This window comes from Baudoinia panamericana, assembly GCF_000338955.1.
Source record: "Baudoinia panamericana UAMH 10762 unplaced genomic scaffold BAUCOscaffold_15, whole genome shotgun sequence".
NCBI lineage: Eukaryota > Fungi > Ascomycota > Dothideomycetes > Mycosphaerellales > Teratosphaeriaceae > Baudoinia > Baudoinia panamericana.
Window position 1 is genome coordinate 762,392 of NW_006911271.1, and position 23,469 is coordinate 785,860.

Here is a 23,469-nt window from a genome sequence, read left to right on the forward strand (position 1 = left end):
AAGTCCGCGAGCTTCACCTGCCCATTCGCGCCTAGCAGTATGTTTGCAGCCTTGATATCACGATGCAGTTTGCCGTCACCGTGCAGGTATTCCAGTCCCATCAACAACTCTCGCACAATGATGCAGATGTAGTCCTCCGGTATCAAGCCTGGCTTCAGGAGGTCTCCACAGCTGCCTCCCGAACAGAACTCCATGATGATCCATAGATCGCTGCCCTTGAGATACGAGCCGTAGTACTTGGTCACATATGGGGAGCTCAGGCCGGCAAGGATAGATATCTCCTGTATGATGTCGTCCACCTCATCGTCCGCGTTCTCAACATCAATAACCTTGATCGCCACGGACTGGCCTGTTCGCTTGTCCACGCCCTTGTACACCTTGCCAAAACTCCCTCCACCTATGCATGCTTGCTTGGTGTACAGAGTCTCCGGGTCCACCGAAGAGCTAGACATTGTGCCAGCCATGTTTCTGCGCCAGCTGTTAGATAGCCAGAATGGTGGTATGTATTAGGGGAGATGAGTCTGGCCAGCACTGTCATCACTTCCTCTTTTGAACGATCATCTCGCTAATTGTGATCGTAGTAGCTCCGTTAACGTAGAACGTTCCGTAAGAAGGAGCATTGCAAGTCTTGCTAAGGATGGTGCATAGACGGTCACCCCTACATTCGATCTAGTCCAGGCATGCCCTTCCCACCTAACCAAGCAAGCAATGTTTCACTGTTTCGAGAGACTCTTTCCTATCAAGCCAATCCATCGAATTGAGAAGCGTGTCATCACAACCGCGTGTCGCGTCAAACGGTTGGCCGGGAGAGAGTGCCCTGCATGCATGACGGAGACATCCGCTCTGCCTCAGCTTGTCTATCGAACCTGATCTGTTTCAGATAACGTACATCAACATGAAAGTCTTGGGTGTGTTTGCACTGCTCGCAGTCGCTGCGGTCACCAGAGCGCATGAACCTGTTCAGGCTGTATTCGGGCATCATGCGAAGCATCTCGACTTGACGCGCGATCTTATTGGCCTACACAGGAACTTGACTTCGATAGAGTCCATCAGCGGCAATGAGAAGCACGTCGGCGAATGGCTAGCGGCGACTCTCGAGGCTCAAGGCTACAGTGTGGAGAAGCAAGTGGTAGAAGAGGAGCCTCTTCGCTTCAACGTACTTGCCTGGCCAGGTGCTTCAGCTCAAGATGCACGAGTGCTTGTTTCAAGCCACATCGACACGGTAAGAGAATCCCTTCGATCAGTCGGTATGTTGCGGTGGCTGAGACGCAAGGTAGGTACCCCCTTTCTACCCGTACAAGTACGATAACAGCACAACCAACGCGACCATCTTCGGCCGCGGTTCCGTAGACGCCAAGGGCAGTGTTGCGCCACAGGTCATTGCCGTCAACAAGCTCTTCTCCGAGGGCAAGATAAGCCCGGATGATGTCGCTTTGTTGTACGTCGTTGGTGAGGAGATCGGTGGCGACGGCATGCGAGCTGCCAATGCACTGAGCTTGAAGCCACAAGCAGTCGTCTTCGGCGAGCCTACAGAAGGCAAGCTTGTTTCCGGCCACAAGGGCAATCTCATGGTTCAACTCACTGCAAAAGGGAAAGCTGCCCACAGCGGCTACCCTTGGCTTGGACGCAGCGCTATCGAGGTCCTTGTCAAAGTCCTGGCAGGGCTGATGGAACTAAGTGCTAACCTGCCGGAGAGCGATAAGTACGGCGTAACAACTTTCAACTTGGGCAAGATCCAGGGAGGTGTCGCTGCAAACGTCGTAGCCCAAGATGCTTCCGCAAGCGTGGCCATCCGTATCGCGGAAGGCACGCCAAGCTTCATCAAGGCGGAGGTCGTCAAGGTCGTTCACCTTGCAGTGCAATCATTCCTTGAAGATGGTATGAAGCCGGAAGATGTCGTAGACATCCATTTTCCGTCGGCTGGCTACGGTCCTATTGACATCGATCATGACGTCCCAGGCTTCGATGCTATAACTGTAAACTACGGGACCGATATACCAAATTTTAACTTGACCAAGCAGCAGAAGCGCTATCTGTACGGGCCTGGCAGCATCCTTGTCGCCCACAGCGACCACGAGACCATACTCGAGAGCCAGTTATGGAAGGCTGTCGATGGTTATCAGAAGATCATCTTGCATGCTCTCAATGGGTAGGACGTTATGCGATCATGGGAGCACGTATTTGTATATAAGTCTCTACATCAAGGTTGAACTTGTTGATAATCCTCCTATGACAAGGATTGCTCAACTTGGTCCGCCCAGTCGAGTGCTTCCACCGGTTCGTTCGGTTGCGGTTCCGTGACAGTCGAAGCCTTCACTTCAATTGTCGAAGATCCAACGTCGTCAGCACGCTGCTCTGGCATACTGCCAGGGGACCTCTTCCCAATCGCATCGCCTTCCCCACCGCTTTCCACACCACTAGCCCTCTCTTTCTCCTCCTCGACTGTCTCCGCCTCCTCCCAATCGTCCACCACGACCTCCTTCTTCGGCTTCACGGCTTTCTCCGGCTTTTTCTTCGCGAAGGTGACCTTGTTGCCGCTCAGCGCTGCAAAGCTATTACTGCCACGGAATCCGCCAGTCTGCGTCACGATCTTCGGCGCCGCCCGCTTGGCAGCAACCTTCGACCAGCCGTCTCCGGAAAGCTCATCCGACTCACGCCGGAGAATGTTGAGCGAGCTGTCTGTGGTGCACAGCTGAGCCGTGCCATAGCCTTTGCTTGCAACCACCGCAGCGACGGCAGGCCTGAGGCCCAACAATGTTTGTTGCAGACTTTGAGCGGTGATTGTAGGGTTGGAGATTTTCAGCACCACCTCCTCGCTTGGCAAGAATTCGATGTCGAAAGTCAACGAGGAGCCCGGGTGGACGACGTCCTTGAGATCGCTTCTCAGCTCATCCACCGTCAGTCCAAACCGCGGATTGCTGATCAGAAAGCTGTTGTACGGCTCGCCTGTGGTATTGCTGGCCTTCACCACCTTTGACGCGCCCTCGTTGTCGGACCCGTTCGCGCTGGTAACAGCCGACGTTTGTGCTTTGCGGATACGCAACGCCTCTGCCAACGTCTTGCTCGGCGCAGAGACGAAGCGAGGCGTCTTCCAGACCATCACATGCCGGTGAGGCTCCGGGTCCATGCTTTCGGAATCAAGCCCAAAGTCTTCAGCCAACGCGTGGATGAAGGCACGCTCTTGTGATTTCATTGGCTTGAAGCGAAGTCTCTTCTCGTCCGACGAGGTGGCGAAGACTCTAAACTCGCGCTCTTGGGTTTGTCCCCATTTAGGCTTCTGTGCGAAGAGGCTGAGCGTCTCCACTGAGTATGGCACATGATCTCCTCCTTCCACATGCGTGGACTGGTCGATGTTGAGTGCTAACGCCAGCTTCCGATTCCGTTCCATTTTGGCGCAGTCTTCATTGCAGGGCAAAGTCTTGTTAATGTTACCATCGCTCGACTTCGATGCACCGCACCTCACCTCCTGCTTCTGGGCTTGGCAAGCGCAGGTGATGAACATCTTGCTTAGGCAGGGTTTGTCCTCCTGGCAACTAAAAGGTGAGTGGCACAGGCTCTCATCCGGATGGCCACAGACCTTTTTCGGTTTTCCGCATGGCTGCTGGCACGGCTGACCGTTTGCGTCTTCGCAACTACCAGGCCTATGGCAGAGCTGCCGGCAATGATGATAGCCACACCGGAGCCTTTTCCCGCAAACTCCGCCACATCGCACATCTTGCAGCCAACACGGCTGATTCTTGAGGGTGTGCTTGCCGCACATGCACTGCTTTTCAACCAGAAATGGGCACTTCGGGCATGCTTCATTGTCCTCATGGCAGTTGTGCGCTACTTGAGGATGCCCACAAGCCTTCGGTCGCGTACACGGCCAGCGGCAGGGTGGTGGCTTAGTGCCGCAGGGTAGAGGTGGCTGCAGCACCGTACGCCCGCAATGGCAGCTCACTTCGTCGAAAACGGCTTCTCTGCAGGTTCCGCATGCGCCTTTGTGGCAGAGCTCTTCGCAGTAATGCTGGCCGCACTTGAGCAGCTTCCCACATTGACGAGTGCAAATGTGCTCGGGCTCAAAGCCGTCATCGACAGCCCTTGGCGCTGCGTGCAGTGGTCGCTGCTTCCTTTTAACACTCTGCCGCTCTGCCGCTTTCTTTTCACCGGTGCAACATCGCTCGTCGCATGCGTGTCGCCCGCAATTGAGCGTTGTGCGGCATACACGCATACATTGCGGCGGCTCCTCGTGTCCTTGATGGCAAATTGACTTCGATGATGTTCTTCCACACCTGCACTTTATGTCTATCACCTGCCTGCAGGACGGACAGTTGCCGGTGTGACAAATCGCAGGACATCTGTGACCACATGACAAGAGCTTTCCGCAAGGCTGCCGACAGCTAGGGATTGGGTCTTCGCAGCTCTCGCGTGCTTTGTCCGTCAGATCTGAGAGCGGAGTCTTGCCGCAGGAGCAGTGCGTGACAAGATCCGGTGAATGCGGGCAGCGAGAGGCTTCCGTGTTCTGCACATGGCAAGCCTTCTCGCATGCGTGCACACCGCAGTCAAAAGGCCGTCCACATGTGCTGCCACAGTCGAAAGCTCCAGTCCAGCTCTCTGTTAACAGTTCATCATCTCCGGCAACGTGACAGCGATGACTCTCCATTTCTTCGCCCCGATCGCAGCACATCAAAGCCTTCTCCGTCTGTCCACAATAGCATCGAGCTGGTACCCTCACCTCGCATGCACCGCAAAGACCCTCATGGCACGCTTCCTCATGCGTGTGCTCACCGCAAGGCATCACCTCACCACAAACTTCCCCACAACTCCATCCGTCATCGTAGTCGGTCTCGGAGCATCGTTTCGTAGTCTCGTGCTTGCCGCAAAAGCACATGACAGTAGGTCCCATATGCGAGCAAGGCGGGCATGGTCCAGCATGACATGTAAGCTCACAAGGGTGTGGGCACTTTCGTGCGCGCTCTCTGCCGCAAGTCTGCCCACAAGAATGGGGCGGCACACCACTTGGGGCCCGCGGCTCGAACTCCTTGCCACACCAGCAAGTGTAGTTCGACGGCAGTTCGTCCTTCGGCAAGTTGCATCCTGGGCAGCGCCATTGCCGTGGCGGGGCTGCATCTCCTTCAGCCTGCTGCCGAGTGACAGTAGAGCCTTCGTTCGTGGACCATTTCTTGATGCAGCTCAGGTGAAAGACGGTCCAGCACGTGTGGCAAGCCCAGACTTTGGCCTTGCGCTGCACCTCAACGGTGCAAATTGCGCACTCGTAGTAGCCGTTGTCAATGTCTTCATGAGTCCGTGTGGCGATGTCGGGTGCCTGTGACTTTGGTGGCCGTTTCGGAGGCGGTCTTGGTTGCCTCGGTTGCTGTTGCCTTGGAGCGGCGGTATTCGCTGGTGCTTGTCCTGGGACAAACACTACTGCGTCTGCCTGAAGATGGGTTGCATTCGCGTTAGTCGTGGGTGTCGAAGATTGTTCCTGCGTCAGCTGCCCGCCGAATTGACGTCCGTTGACGGTTCGATTCTGCTGTGGTCTCCCGCCTCTGCCGCGTTGGTGGTGATGATTCGGTTGCCCACTTTCGTCTGCAGAGCTGTCCGTATGTGCTGCGCCATTCGGGACATGCTGTTGGTTTGGCACGACGGATGCAGGCCGGAAATGTAAGGAAGAGCCGCCTCGGCCACGCCCTTGACCTCGACCTCGGTGGCGATTGGATGTTGCTGGCTCTCTAGACGGGATGTGCTGCTGCTGAGGTGCCGCAATCGCCGGTGTCGCTTCCATCGACAAGGTGTAGCCGGCAAGTAGATCTGGGGTACCGAACACGTCTTGGAATGGATGATCAACGAATGTCGTGCGGTTGATGCACAGCAAACAGTTACTTTCAAGCAGCAAAGAGAATAAGGTCTTCACAAATTTGACCTTATAGAACAACGTGAAACAAGACACTTGGTAGCGGTCAAGTAAGTGGGTAAGGAAGTGGATTTGTGAGGAATCTGTTGCGTGAGGGTACCATGTTAAGCAGTGGCGACTGTCGACTCATCGCCCGACTCGATGGAAACCTCTGGCGCTAGTTAGTCTCATAAGCTTTCGGAAGCGGATTCCAAGATCCTGACGTGAGCGGCTCTGTGGGCGACGGTTAGGGCTGCATTAGCTGCCGGCGCATCAAACAGCGAGGCAGTCTCCGAGGGGACGAGACGGGCAAATTGTACTGAACAACATATAATGGCTGCTGAAAGCGAACAGTCTGTGTCGCAGGGCATCAAACGGCCTCATGATGAGCTTGGCAATGGAGAAGATGGCAATGTGAAGAAGGAAAACGTGGAAGAAGAGTCGGACGACGATGATATTGGCCCAGCGCTACCCTCTGCGGAGGCACCGAGGAAGAAGAAGCGCAGAAAGTTACCATACGAGAAGCAATATATCGCTGCTCTGCCGACTGCAACACGCTACTACAAATCGTTGATGCACAAAGATCAACTAGCGTTCTGTACCTTTACACCACATACGGACTTCCTAATTACGAGCTCCGTGGACGGGTATGTGAAGTTCTGGAAGAAGGTCGCTGGTGGCATCGAGTTCGTGAAGGAGTATCAGGCGCACGATGGCGAGATCAAGAATGCCACCGTTAGCGTGGACGGCAGGAGTTATGCGACAGTGGGCGCAGACGGCACGGTGAAAATCTTCGATGTTGTAACATTTGACTTGCTTGCTGTGTTACAGCCGGAGATGCCACCTAAGTGTGCATGCTTTGTACATGGCCATGGCTCGTCATATCCACTACTGGCATTGTCGAGTGAGGCGGATGGACGTATCGACATTCTCGACGGTCGAGGCGAGAATCAGAAGCCGATACACTCCATATCGGCACTGCATCGCAAGCCGGTCCATCTTATGGCATACAACGTCGCATACGATTGTGTGATCTCTGCGGATGAGGGCGGCATGGTTGAATACTGGCGGCCATCCGGCAGCTACGAGAAGCCGAACAATGTCTTCGACATGAAGAGTACCACTTCCCTCTTCGAGTTCAAGCGTGCAAAGTCGACGCCTTCTTCCATCACGATCTCTCCGACGGGGACACAGTTTGCAACCTTCTCGTTTCCAGACCGCAAAGTGCGCGTATTCGATTTCGTCTCTGGCAAGCTGTACCGCACATACGATGAGAGTATACAGACGCTTACAGACATGCAGCAAGCCGGTACGCTTAGTAACGAGCCAATGGAGGCTGTTGACTTCGGCAGGCGTATAGCAGTTGAGCGAGAACTTGAGCAGTATCCGGCTGTGCGAAGCAGACTCAACGTCGTGTTCGACGAGAGCGGACACTTTATCCTATATGGCAGCATACTCGGCACGAAGGTGCTTAACACGCTCACGAACCGTGTCGTCAAGCTCTACGGCCGCGAAGAAACGTTCCGACCCCTCAATCTGGCGCTGTTCCAAGGCCAACCAAAGAGGAAAGACGTCGTGACCGTGCAAATGGCCGCCTCGGACAATCCTCTTCTCGCCGAAGCTGAGGCGCGAGATGCTATGCTTGTTACCACGGGCTCCGGCAAGGTCCGCTTCTATATGTTTAGCAACGAGACGCAAATCTCCAAATCAGATCGCGACATCCATAACGAGAAGCCGAAGTCACTCAGCCTCGCTGCTAAACAGCAAGCGGAAGCCGAAGAGCGCAACTCGCGAATGGCCAAAGAAGCAACCATCCACACTACCATGGGCGACATACATTTGCGTCTCTTTTCGCAGCACGCCCCCAAAGCAGTTGAGAACTTCACTGTCCACTCTCGCAACAACTACTATAATGGCATCATCTTCCACCGCGTAATCCGCAAATTTATGATTCAGACTGGTGACCCGCTCGGGGATGGCACAGGCGGCGAGAGTATCTGGGGCAAGGAGTTCGAGGACGAGATCACGCCTGAGTTGAAGCACGATAGGCCATACATGGTCAGCATGGCCAATGCGGGACCGGGCACGAACGCGAGTCAGTTCTTCATTACGACAGAGAAGGCTCCGTGGCTGGATGGGAAGCATACCATCTTTGGGCGTGTGGTGAAGGGGATGGAGGTGGTGCATGGGATTGAGAATGTGAAGGTGCATAAGGAGAAGCCGGCGGAGGATGTGAAGATTGTTAACATAAGCTTGGAGTAGCTGTATCTAGATGTATGCTCGTGGACGATCAGTAGCTCAATGCTTGGATACGAAGCTTCTGATTGGTTGCAATGATCGTCATCGTGCAACGACGGCTTGTAGCAAGCTTGAGTGCATAATCGCATGCGTTCATCAACCTCCTTCGCCATGTCCTGCCTATCATCTCATTCGTTGCATCCTGTGCGGTCCCTTATCAGCTACCAATCTCATATCCGGAGCTTCACACTCAGTGCGATTGCTCGCGAAGCCCCACGAACGCAGGTCAAGCCTGCAACTTCGTATCGCCCTTCACCTGCACCAAACCGCAGCAACCAACTCCCTCTTCTGCCGCTTGTTGCTATCCTCTGCATTGGCAGTGGTTCCTTCTACTACCTTACCAGGTCACGGGAAGGCACTGGAAAAGCAGGCTTCGTGACACCGGAGAAGGCACCAGAGGATCTTAAGCAGTGGCCCAGGACTACTGCTAGCGATCAGACTTTGTCACGACGGTAGACAGTCAACTTCCGTGCTGAAAGTACATAAGAACACGTCCTTGTAGTCGAGACCATGCCGCCAACCGGCGAAGACCTCCAAAACCACCCTCAACTGCAGGCGCCCAAACGAGACAAACCACTCTTCTCCCCTGGCACAGGTGAAGGCCAAGCCCTCGTCATCTTCGTCCTAGGTGGGCCTGGAGCAGGCAAAGGCACCCAGTGTGCCAGCCTCGTGCGTGACTACGGCTTCGCACATCTCTCGGCGGGCGACCTACTCCGCGAAGAGCAAGACCGACCTGGCAGTGAGTTCGGCGACATGATCAAGTCCTACATCAAGGAAGGCCAGATCGTGCCGATGGAAGTCACGATCCAATTGCTCGAGAATGCTATGGGTCGTATTATTGAGGAGAAAGGGGAGCATAAGTTTTTGATCGATGGCTTTCCGCGGAAGATGGACCAGGCGTTGGGGTTTGAGGAGAAGGTGGTTAAGAGTCGATTTACGTTGTTCTTTGAGACGAGCGAAGAGGTTATGAGGGAACGATTGTTGAAGAGGGGTGAAACGAGCGGGAGGGCTGATGATAACGAGGAGTCCATCAAGAAGAGGTTCCGCACGTTTGTGGAGACGAGTATGCCGGTTGTGGAGACGTTTGAGAAGGAAGGAAGAGTGGAGAGGGTGGATGCTACGAAAAGCGCGGAGGAGGTGTATGGGCTTGTGAAGAAGGTTATGGAGAAGGAGGGTATTGAGCCGGTGAAGAAGCAGTGATGGTGTGCTGCTGAACGTGATGTGCTTTAGCCAGGTGTCTGTCATGGTGAGCAGTATCCCTAAGTCTGCTCTGCTTGCTGAATGTATGCCAAGCTCAACAGTGAAGTCGCCGTGCCTGCTTAGCGTTCGGTCTTGCAAGCGCTCCTCCCATTGAGCACTGAACGGTACGATGCACCGTAGAGACCTTGAATCATCAGCCTCCGTCCCAGCCGCCAATGGCTTTGCCCTCACGACCAGAAGTCTTTCTTGACCCAGCGCGCACGCCACGCTATGTAAGCCGCATCCGCCAATGTCTTCGCCGGAGATTCGAGGCTGGTAAAGCAGAACGCTCGGTATTCTTCCAACAACTCGGCATGAGCCTTCCACGGCTCCTTGTCACCCATGATGAGTCTTGCAATCGTATCGCCCAGGGATCGATACAACTTTGCGCGGTAAGTCACCCATTGATCGCAGCACAGCTCCTGCTGCCGCTCGCAGGAAATCTTCAGTGCGGGATCGTACTGTATTACCTCGCGCTTTGCGCCGAAAAACCAGCGATTGAGCTCCGAGATTGTCATGTCATGCACGCTGACACTCACGGTCTTGAGTTGCTTGAGCCTCGCAAACGGAGCAAGAGCTGAGAACCATTTCAAAGATCTGATGGCTTTTAGCGTAATAACCTCTTCGGGCTCATCATATAACGGCACGATGCTGTTCGGGGAATTGCTGTCCTTCACGGCAATGTCGATGTCTTCACAGTTCGGAAATGAGTTGACAAGTTCGCAGCAAAGGCTCTTGAAGCTGTGCTCACACCTCTCCACGGAGCGCTTGGAGTCGATTGACTGGCCTCGGTGCATCGTGGAATGGCGGAGCTGGATTCTCCGCACGGACAGCTGATTCATGCTTCCGATGTGCTGCATGAACGATCGAGCGAGCTTGAAGGAGCTGAAGGAAAAGATCTCTCTACCGTACATATACGGGAGACTCTCTTGGCTGATTTGCTTGTTGCTCAAGACAATGCCAGCGAACGGGTAATTCTTTTCAGCAAGAAGGCGAGTGTTGGCACCGTTGTAATCCTTCCTGGCGTGCATCAGTTGTTCGAAGCGGATAACTGGTGCTGCAGCGCTGGAAAGAGGCTCCAGCTTTGCCTCGAAATGATTGACGTTTGCTGGCAGCACCTTGCCTTCCTGCTGCTTGCTCAGGCGCTTGTTCAACGATCGGCGGCGGAAGAGCACAATAAACGGAGGCGAGAAGATATGTTCGTAGATGCGGTTCCTGAGCTCAGCTGGCAGCTCCAGCAAGCGGCATCTAGTCTTCGCTCTATTGGCACTCGGCGTGTCGTTGGGCTTGACGGACACCACCGGCATGTATCCAGGAACGACCCATTCGCCACGGTTCTTCTTGCGATCGGCCTTTGTGACTGGAGCTTTGAAGACAGGCATGCTCGCCCCTCGCTGCAGATCAGCTGGGGAATGTGAAGGTTCGATCACTGGACTGAGTGAGAGCTTACCAGGGGCCAGTAGAAAGGGCAAGTGACAAGGTAAATGTCACAGCAGACTGCGCTCCTTGTCCGAGTCAAAGACTAAGGGGCAATGGGGAAGTGAGAACCTAGAAGGGTGGCAAGTGGGGCATTCACGAGCATGGAAGGCACGAGCGTCGCACGACACCAATTGAGTCGCTTCATTGTTCACATTGTGAGACAAGGAGATTGGAAGCAAAGCAAACTGTCAACAGAACATCTCCGTTTCAACTATAATACATATCACCGCGCTGTGTACGATGCTAGCCTTGTCTGGCGCGCTGCACCACACCGAGCGCAGTTTCCACATACAGTCATGTATATCCATACCCATATCTATCCAGTTACTTTTCCCCAGCGCCCGTCAAGAAAATTATCCGACGCCGTAATCCGTCGCTGGTTGTACAGATTCTGATGGAAAGCTGCGTGAGCGTGTTCGTCGCCTTGATGATATCAGGACGGAAATAAATATCTTGCGTTGCTGACGCGCTGATCATGTGAAAATTGTTGGTATCGTATCCTCAGTCATCAATGATGGTGCGTGCCGTCCATCATGTCTCATGCGACAGTATAACGAAATGCTGCTCCCAGATCCACCCAAGCATCCCCTTCGAATCGTCTTGGTTCTTTGCCAGCCACAGCTCGCCTTTCTGCGCTATGACGTCGAACACCTCGCCCTGCGCATACGTCAGGTATGGGTATCCCGCCTCCTTGCGAGTCTTGTCGATGCTGAACTCGAACAGGCTGGCGCAGACAAACATCACTGGCGCCTTCTCCGTCTCTGCTGCGTCCGTCCCGTCGAAGGTGGGAGTCTGTGGAGGAATTTGAGCTTTCGGCGTGAGAATAGCTGGATCGGAGATGCCAAGCAGGTCAGGCGGTAGCGCGGAAGAGAAGAGGCCGGAGAAGCGCTGATCAACAGTAGGTTCGGGACGGGCGGTGAAGTACGTTTGGCCGGACGCTGGGCGAGGGCTGCGTGCGTCGTCTCCGCTTTGTCTTACGGGTTGGTATGAAGGCGCTTGTTGATTTGCGGTCGAAGGTCTGCTACCCGAGAAGGACGATGTTGGTGTGTTCGCGCTTGACCATGGTCGGCTATTGGTGATTGAGGCCGGTGTCTGTGCGTGCGCGTTTCTGGCTGATAGAGCAGAGTTCGACCTTATGCGTCCTTCTGGACCTGGCGGCACACCGTCTGAGCTGAGACCATAGCCACTGCTGTACCGCTTCATGCCCGGTGGTATGGGTGAAGCTTCGCTTCCCACCGACAGCGTCCTCTTGCCGATGTCAAGCGTCGGGGGCCTCGAAAGCGTCGGTTGATCCGCAGAATCACCCCGTAACGTACTAACTGGTGACAGGAAATTGGCCGAATCCGCTAGTGTAGCGCCGTTACAGATCGCCAACTCGAGTAACCTGTCCCTTACCAGCTCATAGTCCGGGCGAAACGCAGGCTCAATTTGACCAATGGCCTCTGGGATATCCGCAGCCTCCAATATCGGTCGCAGTTTCCGCTCCCACATGTTGTGCCACTGGAGCTGTACATCCACAAAGCAGTTGAGGCACCCTTGCACTAGTTTGGCAGTAAGACTGTACAGCTTCGGCAGCTCGATCTTGAGCTGGTCATTGAGCGCTTCATACATCTCGGACGCCTCAAGCGTCTTCTTGTCCGGCTTGTCGCCACGCTTCTCGATCGATTTACATTTGGCATAGTCCACTATCCGCTTCTTGCGCTTGTTGATGGCGTTCTGTGGGCCGTCATGGAGCCGAATGCACGTCACCATCGGTTGGATCACGCGCTTATGGACTGCGGCCTTGTGCTCAGGGAAGGCGATCGCCGTAATTTCGCGGATGGCTAGAGAGTATTTGCGCCACTTACTTTCGATTTCGGGCAAGCTGCTCTGCGACACGTCTGTGAACATCTCCAGGCCGGCGGCAAGATTGTTGATCTGCTCCATCGACCTATCAATGCGATGCATGTAGTCCTGGACGTCGCGCATGCAGATTTGCAGCCTGATAAAATGGCCGCCAAACCGGTGCGAGAGCTCGTCAAACTCCGCGTCCTGGAACGCTTCAGCAATGCCGACGCGCTCCTTGAGCTTCTCCGTTCGCCGGCCGAAAGCTTTGGCGATACCGCTGCGCATATCGGTTTCCTTGCCTTTGCGGTTAATGATCTGGTCGACAATGTCGGCGCGCTTCTTGGCGTCGTTGATACGTGTTAGCATGCCGATCACGTCCTTCGCCGCAGACTTGAGCGCATCGTAATCTGGATGACCAGAAGGTGTGGTTTCGAGCAGCTGTGTCAGGAGCATTGGATACTTCGATACACGCTGGGTGGGCTTGACGAGTAAAGAGTCTAGGTCCCACGCCGAAGTAATATCGCTGGCGTTGTTATGACACTCGTCCAGCCAGCATTTGACTGTTGAGGTGTTCTTAAGGGCCGAAAGCCGCTGATTTGCGGCATCGTGATTCTTGAGGTAAGCGCCGTAAACGTGATCCATCCGCTGAAGGTTCGCCAGGAAGCATCGACCGATGGTCGTAGCGCGGTCTTTTTCTTCGTCCACACTGTCGGAGCTTTGCACCGAAGTCTGACCAGTTCCGTCACTCTGCGTAGTCGAAAAGCTGCCTCGCTTATTGGCCCAACGCATCTGTTTCGGCGGAACATACACCGGCGCGACAGCTTTACGCAGCTCGTCATAAAAGTGCAGCGAGAAGCGCTCGATATCATCACAATTACCGAATAGCGTCTTCTTGTCCTCTGCCGTAACAAGATCGCCAGCCGTAGCCCTGTAGATATCCTCGATGATCTTCAGGTCCTGATGGTACGTATTCTCCGTATCCAGCAACTCCTTAATGATGTGTCGTCGTTTCATCAACCGTTTTTGTTCCGGTCCAGGTGAACCTGTCTTCACCAGCCGCGTCTGACTGTCCGCAGCGGTGTCCATGGAGTTATGACGCATAGACTCTGTAAAGGAAGACATGGACTGCGTGCCAGGCAGCGACGGCGGGCCAAGACCCCGCTGACTGTCCATTGAAGGACGGGAAGATCCAGATGGGCCCCATAGGTTCTTACGCGTCCTCGGTGACAGCTCGTTTGATCCACGCTCAGAGTACGACGAGGACATTTGCTGTGCGTCAGGCATGCCAAATGGTAATCGAGTAGCAAGGGGTGAAGATGTATTTGTCTGCGGTGGCGGAGGCGGCGCAGGTGGTGCATGAGAAGGTAACGGAGGAGCGAAGCGAGGCGAAGTCAATCTCTCATTCACCGGCGTCCCTCCTCGTATCTCACGGCTTGGCGCCAGCCCGTCTTGAGCGTGATCGCCCACGGTCGAGATGCGCAGACCTTCTGCCATGTTTGGCGGGAATGTCGCGCTGTTCGGTACTGAGCTCGAGCGAGGCGTGTAGCCTACGTCCTTGGGAGGTGGCGTAGGTCGGTCTTCGTCCGACGCGCCAAGCATAGCATCTTCACCGCGTTGCTGTCTCTCCCAAGCTTCGTCCGCTTTACGGATCTTCTCTTCGAAGTCTTCGTCCTCGTCCTGCGCCGCATGGACATTCCTGAACACCACTGCAGTGCCTGTCGCAATCGCCGCGTCCGGTGGGGTGTCGGGCGTCACCAACGGCATTTCATACTGCGTCGGCTGCAGTATCTCCGGCTGCATTACTGGTGGCACATCACGAGCGGGTGTGAGATCGAGAATGCTATCCAGCAGATTTTGCACCATAAGACCATCGGAGCCTCCGTTAGCGGAAATACGCTGCAAATCCACGCTACGGTCTTGAATGTACGCCAAAATCTCCGGCGAAACCTGCCCCGTCTTCTGGTACTGATCCATAGCTTGAGCAAGTGCGCCGTCAGAGGAGGTCTGGTCAACATTCGCCACATAGGTGACGAGTGGTTGAGTCTTGCCCGGCGTAAGCGTGCTGTCTCTCGAGTGATGCTTTCGGGGCGTCTCCTGGAGGCTGTCGTCAGGATACCCATCTTCTCCATCGACAGGTGACTCCGTGTAGCCGTTCGAAATGTAAGCCTCTTCAGAGTAGCGCTGCGTCTGCGCAGCGGGTTGCGAAAACTCGTTGTGCTGGGCCGGAGAGCCCTGCTCTGCATGCTTCGGCCATGGACCTGGCTGGGACGCAATCGCGGCATCTTCGTCGAGCATTATCCGAATCGAACCCTGATCACCCGCCGTACGATGGCCAAGACCCCATCGATCCTCCATGTCACTCGGACTCGTCTCTCCAGACGGACTGTCTTCCGCGAACTCGGTGCCGGAGTGGCTCATAGAAGACTCGCTCAGCTGGCGCATTCGCTGAGCGCTTTCGAGCACACTCGGGCTCTGCACTTCTGGTATCTCATACTCGACATTCTGCGTCTGTATTGGCTCCGGCGTCCTAGCTTTCGCCGGAGGCGGCCGATACGCTACCGCAGAAAGTAGGATTGGTTCCTCATATGCCGGCTCCGGCTCAGCTTGCTCCTCTTCCGCAAACTGTCGTTCAGCTTCTTTGCCAAGCACGGGACTCTCATCGACCTCGAACTCCGTGGCCATACTCTCTGTCGTCTTCGGCTCCGAATCCTGATACGGCAGTTCCGGCCTACCTTTCGTGTCAACGCTCAAGCCACGCGCACGCACGCTCTGCTTGCCTGCAGACTCCATCCGCATCGTCTCCTCATCGAGGACATTTGCTTGCGTTGCATCTACCTCGTTCCGTGCCCCGCCCTCAGCACCGGTGGAGGTGGGCGAAGAAGCCTCGCCCGAAGCCTGTCGAGACTGGGACCGCAGACTCTCCCTCGACTTCTCCCTCTCTAGGTTCTGCGAAATAGCCTTTTGAATCCGCGCTCTTCTCTCCTCAAAATCTACCTTGCCCAGCTCTGGGATCTTCCGCTTCGTTCGCTCCTTCTGCGCATCATACGGCTTACCAAGCCACTGTTCGCTTGGCCTCCGCATGTCCTTTGGTACGTCCTTCTGGAAGCGGTCGGCGGCTCGTGCGCGGCTCGCGGATGTTGTCGCCGCGCTCACAGGCTGTCTCGGCCGCGACGAACGTAGTGGAGGCGAGACTTTGGGTTGTGGTGCGAAGATCTTGGCGGAGAGCGTTTGATGCGGGCTGGACGTTGACATAGGAGGAGGCTGGTATCGGTTTCGAGGTGTGGTGTTCGATTGATTCGAACCGCCGTTTGGTATTTGCCGTGGTCGTGTTGGTGATTTGGACAGTCTCCTTGGTTCCGGTCCGCTTGACCTAGCTCTCGTCTGTGACCCTGCGGCACCGCTCGACTCTTCGGATGGATGCCGCCTGTGGGCGGTATTGCGAAAAGCAGGCGATTCCTTCCGTAGCACGTTCCGGCTGCCCGAGTTTGGCGGTGTAGGATACAGCGACGGCACGTTCTGAGCGTTGAGATTCGGCATGCTTGGCGCAGGCTGCGGCTTCATCGACTTCATGGACGGCTCCATCTCGCTCCGGCTCCGCTTATGGTTCAGCGACTGCTTGACCGGTGATGCAGCGCGTGCCCAGCCCATATCCTGGTGTGACTGGCTGCGACCGTGGCCAAGCGCTATACTGCCATCACTTTGCCTGCGCTGAGCGCTTTGCGACAAATGTGCCTGGCCGTAGCCGGGAAGGTCGAAGTTGCCATGCCAGCCATCCACCGTAAGTTCACCAAACAGCGGTCTTGCACTAGGATACGGGCCCTGCTTGACCGGCGATCGCGACGCTCTCGGGCTTGTCGCGGTGACCGGCTGGCTTCTGCTGCTCGTCACGGTCGCATTGGAGGAGAATGATGACGAGGTTTCAAATGAGGTTGGCGGTGATCTCTGTGGTGACCTGGCCTGAGCGGGTCGCCTTTTCTGCAGCTTGGTCATGCTAAGGTCGAGCCTGGCACTCTCCGGTGACCTTTGGGAAGCGGTCTTGGCTGCCTGCGCTCTTCGATACCTCTCCTGGGTAGTCTCCACCCTCAGAGCGGGCGCACCATCCGGTCCTGCTGCGCCCCGATCAAACTTGTGCGCAATATCTTTGACCGATCCTGACTGTCTGGTGGGCAGCAACACTGGATTAGAGCGGATGCCGTTCACACTATGATTACCACCGTCCGGCGGATTCGAGGCTGACCGTAGCTGGTTTCGGACTGGCGAGCGGGAGTATGATCTCTGTGCTTGCGATGCTAACACCCCTACCTCCGCATCCACCCGCCCATTCTGTAGTTGTGCGTTGTTGGTGTTTGAGGGCGACGGAGGTGTAGGGCCACTATAGCCGTGGAAGCTCTTGGGGTCGTGGGGCCCGTCAACGCTTGCACTCATCCTGAGCGGCGACTCGTCCTGCCGAACGGCCATCTCTCCATTGAGTGCCGCCTACGTTGTCGTCGTATAGAAAGTCCCCAAGGGTCATCGCATCGCGCGTAGCTCGAAGTCTCGACGGTCAGCGTCGTGTGTCGTAGCCGCGTGCGTGGCTGGGAACTGAACGCGCACGCCAAAGGGTTGTCCGGGCTGCCTGAAGACAATCACTGTGTGCCTTCCGGCTGCGTTCTGGGGTATGGAGACACGAATTTGTTGTGATCGGCCCTGAGGATGGGGTCGCCGTTAAAGCGTGTCAGAACCAAGTCCGAGAGACTGGAGTCCACGTTGGAGCACGGACCAGGGCTACTGCCAATCAACGCCTCATCCACCGCACCCTAAAACGCAACGCCTTGACAGTGGTGGCCCTCTCGGCGGATAGCAGGCTATATCCGCCACGACTATACGGTAACAGATGTTATGCGCCTTAACGTGGCTGCTCCTGATCGATAGATTTGACGATGCACTGCACTGGCGTGACGTGTCTAGTCACTGACGCAGCACACGATTGGCCCTACTACATAGTGCCCTGCATCCCGGAGACATCTCCCCTTCGCCCTTCGCAGGCGACCCATACTGTACGACATGTCAGAACCTAACGGTCGACGCGTCAACAGCTAAACAATGTGAACGGTGCTAGCTTTAGCCAGCATGCAGTGCCGCCTCACCACCCACCGATAGAAATGGATTGTAGGATCGCCGTGCGCATTCGATACTTCCTCCTCAACTGTGATACAGTAAACTGTGCGGCCCGCCATCGCATACTGAAGCGCACAAGGAGTTCCTCAATAACGTGACGCTGCTGGCTACGCTCAGATGCGATGAAACCGAGCATTCATTATTTTCAGTTCGAAATATGGTGCGCTCAAACTCGCTGTGGCCCAGAAACCGCGAACGGCGTAGCATCAAGATTACGAGCGAAAGAAAACTGCCGGGATAGGGTATTCGAACTTTCAAGACCAAGGGCTGAGAGTCTAATGCGTAGGGAGGAGTGAACCACATCGTCAGCTTCCGATACCAATGGACGAGATATAGTATCAATAATAGGCGTCAGCCTGCTGACTCGTTCTCCGTAAAGATCAGAGAGCAGAAGGGTCAGCGAGGAAAAGTGTCACGCGCGAGGCGGGAGAAGTACGGCTCGGAGCATCGGGCCTCTTTACGGCCGAGCCGAGAGCAGAGGCCATGCTCTCAATGTCCACATCGCGTTGTTAAGGGCGACACTTCACTAGGCGCGGCATCGGCTTTAGTGATGTTACAAAGCACCTTTCGACAGTCACGGAACCATTCCATTGCGTGACACTATGAGTAATGGTCCGTAGGAACAGTAGCTCGCACCTGTCGAAAGAGCGCTGCAACCATCCCAAGCGGTTTGATGGGGATATAAGCTCTTCAATACCCATGTGTCAGCTTCTTGTCGTGTCACGAACGAGCATGATCAACCACTCAAGCTGATCTAAGACAAAGTCTGTTCACACACAGCATGAAGCGTGTTCGCATCCCATACAAAAAAGACGACTTCGGTAATGATATCCACGCAAGCATAGCATGGTCTGGCGAGAGGAACGAAACAAAGCCAATCGGTGAGTCGTCCATAGTTTCGGATGGTCAGAGACTTGCTGAAGTGACTACTCAGCCTTGGTATACCATGGCGGCGGGTTGATGGTTGGAAGCTCGGAGATGGTGCCCAAGCCGCAACTTGAGTACCTGGTCTCTAAAGGATTTCTGGTAGTTGTCCCAAACTATCGACTGGCGCCCCAGGTCACCGGCAAGCAAGCGTTCGCAGACTGCGAGGAGGCCTACGACTGGGCAACTTCCATGCTGCCGAAGTTCATGCGACTGGTTTATGATGTGGACATTGATCCTAAACGAGTTGTCGCTCTTGGTCACTCCACGGGAGGAACGATTGCTATGCATATTGCGAGCTGCCATGAGCTGAAGGCAGTAACGGCATTCTACCCGTCGCTGTATGTGGCTGATGTACACACGTCTGCACATCAGCCTACCTCCGCGCCGCCGTTTGGGCTGGTGCCTGATTTTTCTCCTAATGAAGCCGAGTGGGCCGCGATCAAACCTGCCGGTCTCCAGCTTGCAGAGGCTCCACTGGCCGCGCCAGGTACGATACCACAACCCCGCAACAAGTGGCAGATGCATGTCCTAAAGCATGGGGAATGGCTGCGAACGATACAGCCGGATGGAGAGTACCACCTGCTGGACCCGCTAACCCGCCTGAATCAACATTGGCCACCCGTGATGATCGTTCAAGGCGATGCGGATAACGTGCCCGGCAGTAACCTCCAGCTCGGAGAAAGAGCTGTCAAGGATATGGAAGCTGTGGGCATGACTGGAACGCAGCTTGTTGTGGTGCCCGGCGTTGGCCATATGTTTGATCTACCGCCCATGGTAGGCGTTACCGATACAGGACCCAAATGGCAGGCAGTGGTGAAGGGTCTCGACTGGTTGATCAGCCATGTATGATCTCTCGAGCCTCGTCTTAGTGAGCTATATTTATGTTGTGCATCAAGCGCTTGGAACAGGCAGCTTCCTGCTCTGGATGAGCGACTCGGTATTGACATACAACATGTCAAGATACTTCATAGCCGGCGCGTCCTTGATGATCTTCGCCACCTGCAAGCCAGAGCTAATCAGTTGCAATATGTTACGGTCGTCCTTCTGCGGCCGTGAGGTGTGCTTAGCGGCGTGTCGCATCTCGAGCGAATTTTCGAGAACGGTAATGAACTGCTTGATTTGACTGTTGTATAGCACACGGGCCGGTATACGCCGCTTGGTCGCCAGTCGCTTCAGCAGATACACCCACTCTGACCACTCTCTGTCGCCTGGCACGCGCACAGGTCGCTTGTCTGGCTCGACGGGTATCGGAAACTGATACCTTGCCACAAAATCAAACGCACATTGCGACAGCCTGTCGTTGACTCTCGTTAAGATTTCATCCTGCTCGTGGCTGTGGAGATGAGTCGGAAGCTGCGGTAGGTCCTCCTCTTGCGGCTCATAACCTTCTTCACCCGTCGGTCTGTCCAGTAGTTGTGACGGACCGTCAAACTCGTCTCTGTTCGAGGGCCTTCGTTGCGCATGCATGCTTCCACGAAGGCTGCTTGAACCCGATGAAGCTTCTTGGCCATAGTAGCCACTTGCGGTGTACATTGATCTGTCTTCATTGGGGGAGGAGCAATGCAGTAACGGGTCTTGCCAGGGTCCGTGCCAGCTGCCATGCGCTCCTGGTGGCCTCAGATCGCCTGATAGTGGTCTCGAGCCTGGAGTATATGGGTCCATACTCGAAGGTGTCGCCCATGCAGAGACTGTTGAAGATGTCGTAGACTCGCGCGGTTGTCGATCTGCCCATGCTTCTCGAGACCAAAGCCTAGTCTGCGAAGGGTCACCGTACGTGGGTGGTGCGCCTTCTGTCCCGTCGGTTCTGAAAGATCCGTAACTGCGATCACTGTGAGTGTGCATTACCAGCTTGACCGGCAACAATGCATACTTGAAGGCTGGAGTCGGTTGTTCGACCAACCACGGGTCTCTTTGACCGGTCCTATCAAGTCTTTGTCTGTGTCGTTTCAGTCGCGATCTACCCGAAGTTTTTGTGCAAATGTATGAGAGCTCATACTGTCTGGCCAGTGGATCCTCTAGGCGGATTGGAATCGCTCCGGGCGGTAAGCCTCCGGCTCGACGGTACCTTGTTGGGGAGAGATCCAGCGCTCCTCTGTTCATCCCGTGTGTGTCAACTAACTTCAAGTAGTTCTGCAAGGGCACAGAAGCATTTGCGTTGACCTGCCAGTCCTATGATTCTGCCTGTTCATTCAGTGTAAGTACATTGTGGAAGGCGGTAGCGGAAGTACAAATGCTGGAGAAGTACGGCGGAAACAGAAACCATCTGAATGGTATCCCACGTTCAAAAACAAATGGAAATGTAAGGCTCCAAAGCATCAATCAAACACTCGGATCGCACAAAGGGTTGCGAGAAGCGTAGAGCATCTTTGCGGCCGGACCGTAGTAAACCAGTGCTGAGGTGGGTATTCTCAGACACACCCCCGAAGATGAAGCCCAAAACAAAGACCAGGTTGGGGCTTGGGCATCAGAGTAGGAAGGCCGTATGCATCGCTTACGGAAGTTTGCCGCGCATCGACTACGGCGGTATGGCCGTCTCATGGGTACCTAGCAGAGTCGGGACGGACCCTTAAGAGATCCATGACCATTATGTTAATTCAGCATCGTAAGCGTCGATGTTAGAACTGTCCTTCATATGGCATCGCGGTGATACGAAGCCACCGAGACTCTCCATGCGTAATCGTCTTACGCTCTGCGTGAAACTCTGAAATTACTGCGGTGCCACGTAATGAACCTTAGTGAGCCATATTGAAGCCGTCAAAGCACAGAAGATGCCAAGAGTGGGCCGCCTTTGTTGCTTGCGTCCTTTATCACTTTGTCCGATCAAGCTGGGTCGACATCGCAGCCGCAAGCAGAGCGCTCCCACTGTCAGCCCAGGAGTTGGGCCGTGCCGTCGAATTCGAACGGTCCTCGGGTGTCCTTTCGCCCTACCCGACCGTAGCTCAAGGTCGGTACAGGTAGTGATCTGCGCTTTTTTCGGGCACCATGACCCATGCATCGGCGGCCCAGATGGTCGTGATGCCCAATGATTTTGGGATAGATCTGTCAATGAGTCGCGTTTCCACCTTGAGTGTGAGAACTCACGGTGTCATGGAAGCGATTTCCCAGCCACCAGTGTAGTTTGCAGCGTCGATGCCACAGCATCACACATTCGTGATGATGCGAACCGCTCACAGGCTGCTCACACAACAATTTTCCTAAAACGAGTCATGGGGATACACTTCGTGTAGTGCTGACCCAAGAAAGAGGCCCATGAATCCGAGGCTGCGCGCCAACGTGTTTGAGTCTCAGAGCCGGAAACGGCCGACGATGCGGTTTCATCTAAAGGTTCGACGCGCGAGCTGCGCAAGGCGGCGCATTGGATCACGCTCTCATTTGGCGGTGCTGTTCGTCATTGATATACCAACAAGGCGCGACTAGCGGTTTGTGCAAGTTGACCATACAACGAACGCTGCCCGCTACGAACGCTACAGCACCGTCATGCCTCGTCATGGTATCTACGATACGCCTCTATTCAAGTGCCAACGCGATCCATCAAAGCCGAAGCAGGTGCCTGCCTCTCAGGTAGGCTTGTATGCAATACCTTGCATCTCGTACGATTGCTGCGCAGCCTCACCATTGTAGTACGTCTCCGCCTCACCACTCTTCCTGTATGCTGGATGAGCTGCCGATGGCGGTGGTGCGGTTGTGTACGACAGTCGTGATGCTGACGGCGCCGGTGACGGCTCACGGGACTGGTCCCGGAACGGATTGGGCGCAAGACCTTGCGCGGTTGGAGCAGTGCCTTGATGGGCGTATGGCTCGTAGCGGCCTTGAGTCTGATCTTCATAGCTTGGAGCGATGTAGCCCGTCGACGTACCAGCTTCGACACCCGCGTAGTAACCTCGGCCCTGGGTGCCCTTGCGGTTCCGGTGTACTACTATCGAGCCGTAAATGACCGCGGCGAGGGTTGTGAGGAAGAGCACAGTTGAGAAGACGAATGTGATGCCAGACTGATATCCTTGGACAGCCTCAACGATGTCCGCAACAAAGATCTAAGTCACGATTAGCATCTCCCGAGGCAACTGATGCAGCCTTCGGTCTGTCCGTACAAAGATCCAAAATGCTCCCGGAATGCAATGAAGCACCAAATACACCACCGGGCTAAGCCTGTGCCGCGCAAAGAGCGCAATCTCTGTGATCCTGAAGATGATCGAAATGACTGCAGCCGCAAGAAGGACCACCGCAGCGATACTGCGCCGAAGTTAGCGGAGCGACGTCAGCTGAAGTATCGACAGCTCGGACTCACTCCAACACTTCAACCACGTATGCATCCTCACCGTCCAGGTATTCCTCATAAACAAAGAGGTCGATGCCAGCAAAGACGGCGATGACGATAAACCAGATTATCTCAATCACCCATATCGGGATTAAGACCCTCTTAAGCCAAATCTTCTCCTGCATCTCGCTTGATTTCCGACTTCTGTAGTTGTGGCAGGGCAGTGTAGTGGTGCTTCTGAAGGTCCGGTGTGCTTCGCTTTCTCGCGTTACAACGAATGGCTGCCGCAAGGCTGTTTTTGTCACGGTAAAATTGAGAGACGTTGGAGAAGAAGGATGAGAAAGGGAAGCTTTGATACTTACAACTACCGTAAGCGATATATCAGTTCGTATCTACGGCTGTGTCGTCTACCTAG

At 55.0% G+C, this 23,469-nt stretch overlaps 10 protein-coding genes across 10 annotated transcripts; 5 read left to right on the forward strand and 5 right to left on the reverse strand.

Annotated features, from left to right (window-relative positions):
- Positions 1 to 895: 895 nt before the first annotated feature.
- BAUCODRAFT_152671 (uncharacterized protein) lies at positions 896 to 2,153 on the forward strand (the record flags this gene model as incomplete). Its single annotated transcript, XM_007683551.1, has 2 exons — positions 896 to 1,222; positions 1,278 to 2,153. The coding sequence occupies 2 exons, from the start codon at positions 896 to 898 to the stop codon at positions 2,151 to 2,153; spliced, it is 1,203 nt and encodes a 400-aa protein (XP_007681741.1).
- A 74-nt stretch (positions 2,154 to 2,227) lies between these two features.
- On the reverse strand, positions 2,228 to 6,036 carry BAUCODRAFT_143812 (uncharacterized protein; the record flags this gene model as incomplete). Its single annotated transcript, XM_007683552.1, has 3 exons — positions 5,563 to 6,036; positions 2,423 to 5,526; positions 2,228 to 2,377 (listed from the first exon to the last, which is right to left on the reverse strand). Exons 1-3 carry the CDS (start codon positions 5,762 to 5,764, stop codon positions 2,228 to 2,230), a joined length of 3,456 nt encoding a protein of 1,151 aa, XP_007681742.1. The 5' UTR covers positions 5,765 to 6,036.
- Positions 6,037 to 6,056: 20 nt separating this feature from the next.
- On the forward strand, positions 6,057 to 8,407 carry BAUCODRAFT_326960 (uncharacterized protein). Its single transcript, XM_007683553.1, has one exon. It carries the CDS (start codon positions 6,206 to 6,208, stop codon positions 8,132 to 8,134), a length of 1,929 nt encoding a protein of 642 aa, XP_007681743.1. The 5' UTR covers positions 6,057 to 6,205; the 3' UTR covers positions 8,135 to 8,407.
- On the forward strand, positions 8,408 to 9,588 carry BAUCODRAFT_328589 (uncharacterized protein). Its single transcript, XM_007683554.1, has 2 exons — positions 8,408 to 9,416; positions 9,477 to 9,588. Exon 1 carries the CDS (start codon positions 8,681 to 8,683, stop codon positions 9,368 to 9,370), a length of 690 nt encoding a protein of 229 aa, XP_007681744.1. The 5' UTR covers positions 8,408 to 8,680; the 3' UTR covers positions 9,371 to 9,416; positions 9,477 to 9,588.
- Positions 9,589 to 9,597: 9 nt separating this feature from the next.
- BAUCODRAFT_127319 (uncharacterized protein) lies at positions 9,598 to 10,791 on the reverse strand (the record flags this gene model as incomplete). The annotated part of the gene is made up of 1 exon (XM_007683555.1): positions 9,598 to 10,791. The coding sequence occupies one exon, from the start codon at positions 10,789 to 10,791 to the stop codon at positions 9,598 to 9,600; it is 1,194 nt and encodes a 397-aa protein (XP_007681745.1).
- Positions 10,792 to 10,890: 99 nt separating this feature from the next.
- BAUCODRAFT_326963 (uncharacterized protein) lies at positions 10,891 to 11,351 on the forward strand. The gene has a single exon (XM_007683556.1). The coding sequence runs from the start codon at positions 10,990 to 10,992 to the stop codon at positions 11,281 to 11,283; it is 294 nt and encodes a 97-aa protein (XP_007681746.1). The 5' UTR covers positions 10,891 to 10,989; the 3' UTR covers positions 11,284 to 11,351.
- A 68-nt stretch (positions 11,352 to 11,419) lies between these two features.
- On the reverse strand, positions 11,420 to 17,173 carry BAUCODRAFT_152676 (uncharacterized protein; the record flags this gene model as incomplete). Its single annotated transcript, XM_007683557.1, has 1 exon — positions 11,420 to 17,173. One exon carries the CDS (start codon positions 17,171 to 17,173, stop codon positions 11,420 to 11,422), a length of 5,754 nt encoding a protein of 1,917 aa, XP_007681747.1.
- A 1,632-nt stretch (positions 17,174 to 18,805) lies between these two features.
- On the forward strand, positions 18,806 to 19,084 carry BAUCODRAFT_53042 (uncharacterized protein; the record flags this gene model as incomplete). Its single annotated transcript, XM_007683266.1, has 1 exon — positions 18,806 to 19,084. A coding segment is annotated over one exon (279 nt), but the record flags the coding sequence as incomplete, so codon positions are not given.
- A 606-nt stretch (positions 19,085 to 19,690) lies between these two features.
- BAUCODRAFT_80622 (uncharacterized protein) lies at positions 19,691 to 20,332 on the reverse strand (the record flags this gene model as incomplete). Its single annotated transcript, XM_007683352.1, has 1 exon — positions 19,691 to 20,332. The coding sequence occupies one exon, from the start codon at positions 20,330 to 20,332 to the stop codon at positions 19,691 to 19,693; it is 642 nt and encodes a 213-aa protein (XP_007681542.1).
- A 1,743-nt stretch (positions 20,333 to 22,075) lies between these two features.
- BAUCODRAFT_328240 (uncharacterized protein) lies at positions 22,076 to 23,455 on the reverse strand. Its single transcript, XM_007683558.1, has 3 exons — positions 23,085 to 23,455; positions 22,888 to 23,029; positions 22,076 to 22,830 (listed from the first exon to the last, which is right to left on the reverse strand). The coding sequence occupies exons 1-3, from the start codon at positions 23,237 to 23,239 to the stop codon at positions 22,357 to 22,359; spliced, it is 771 nt and encodes a 256-aa protein (XP_007681748.1). The 5' UTR covers positions 23,240 to 23,455; the 3' UTR covers positions 22,076 to 22,356.
- Positions 23,456 to 23,469: the final 14 nt, after the last annotated feature.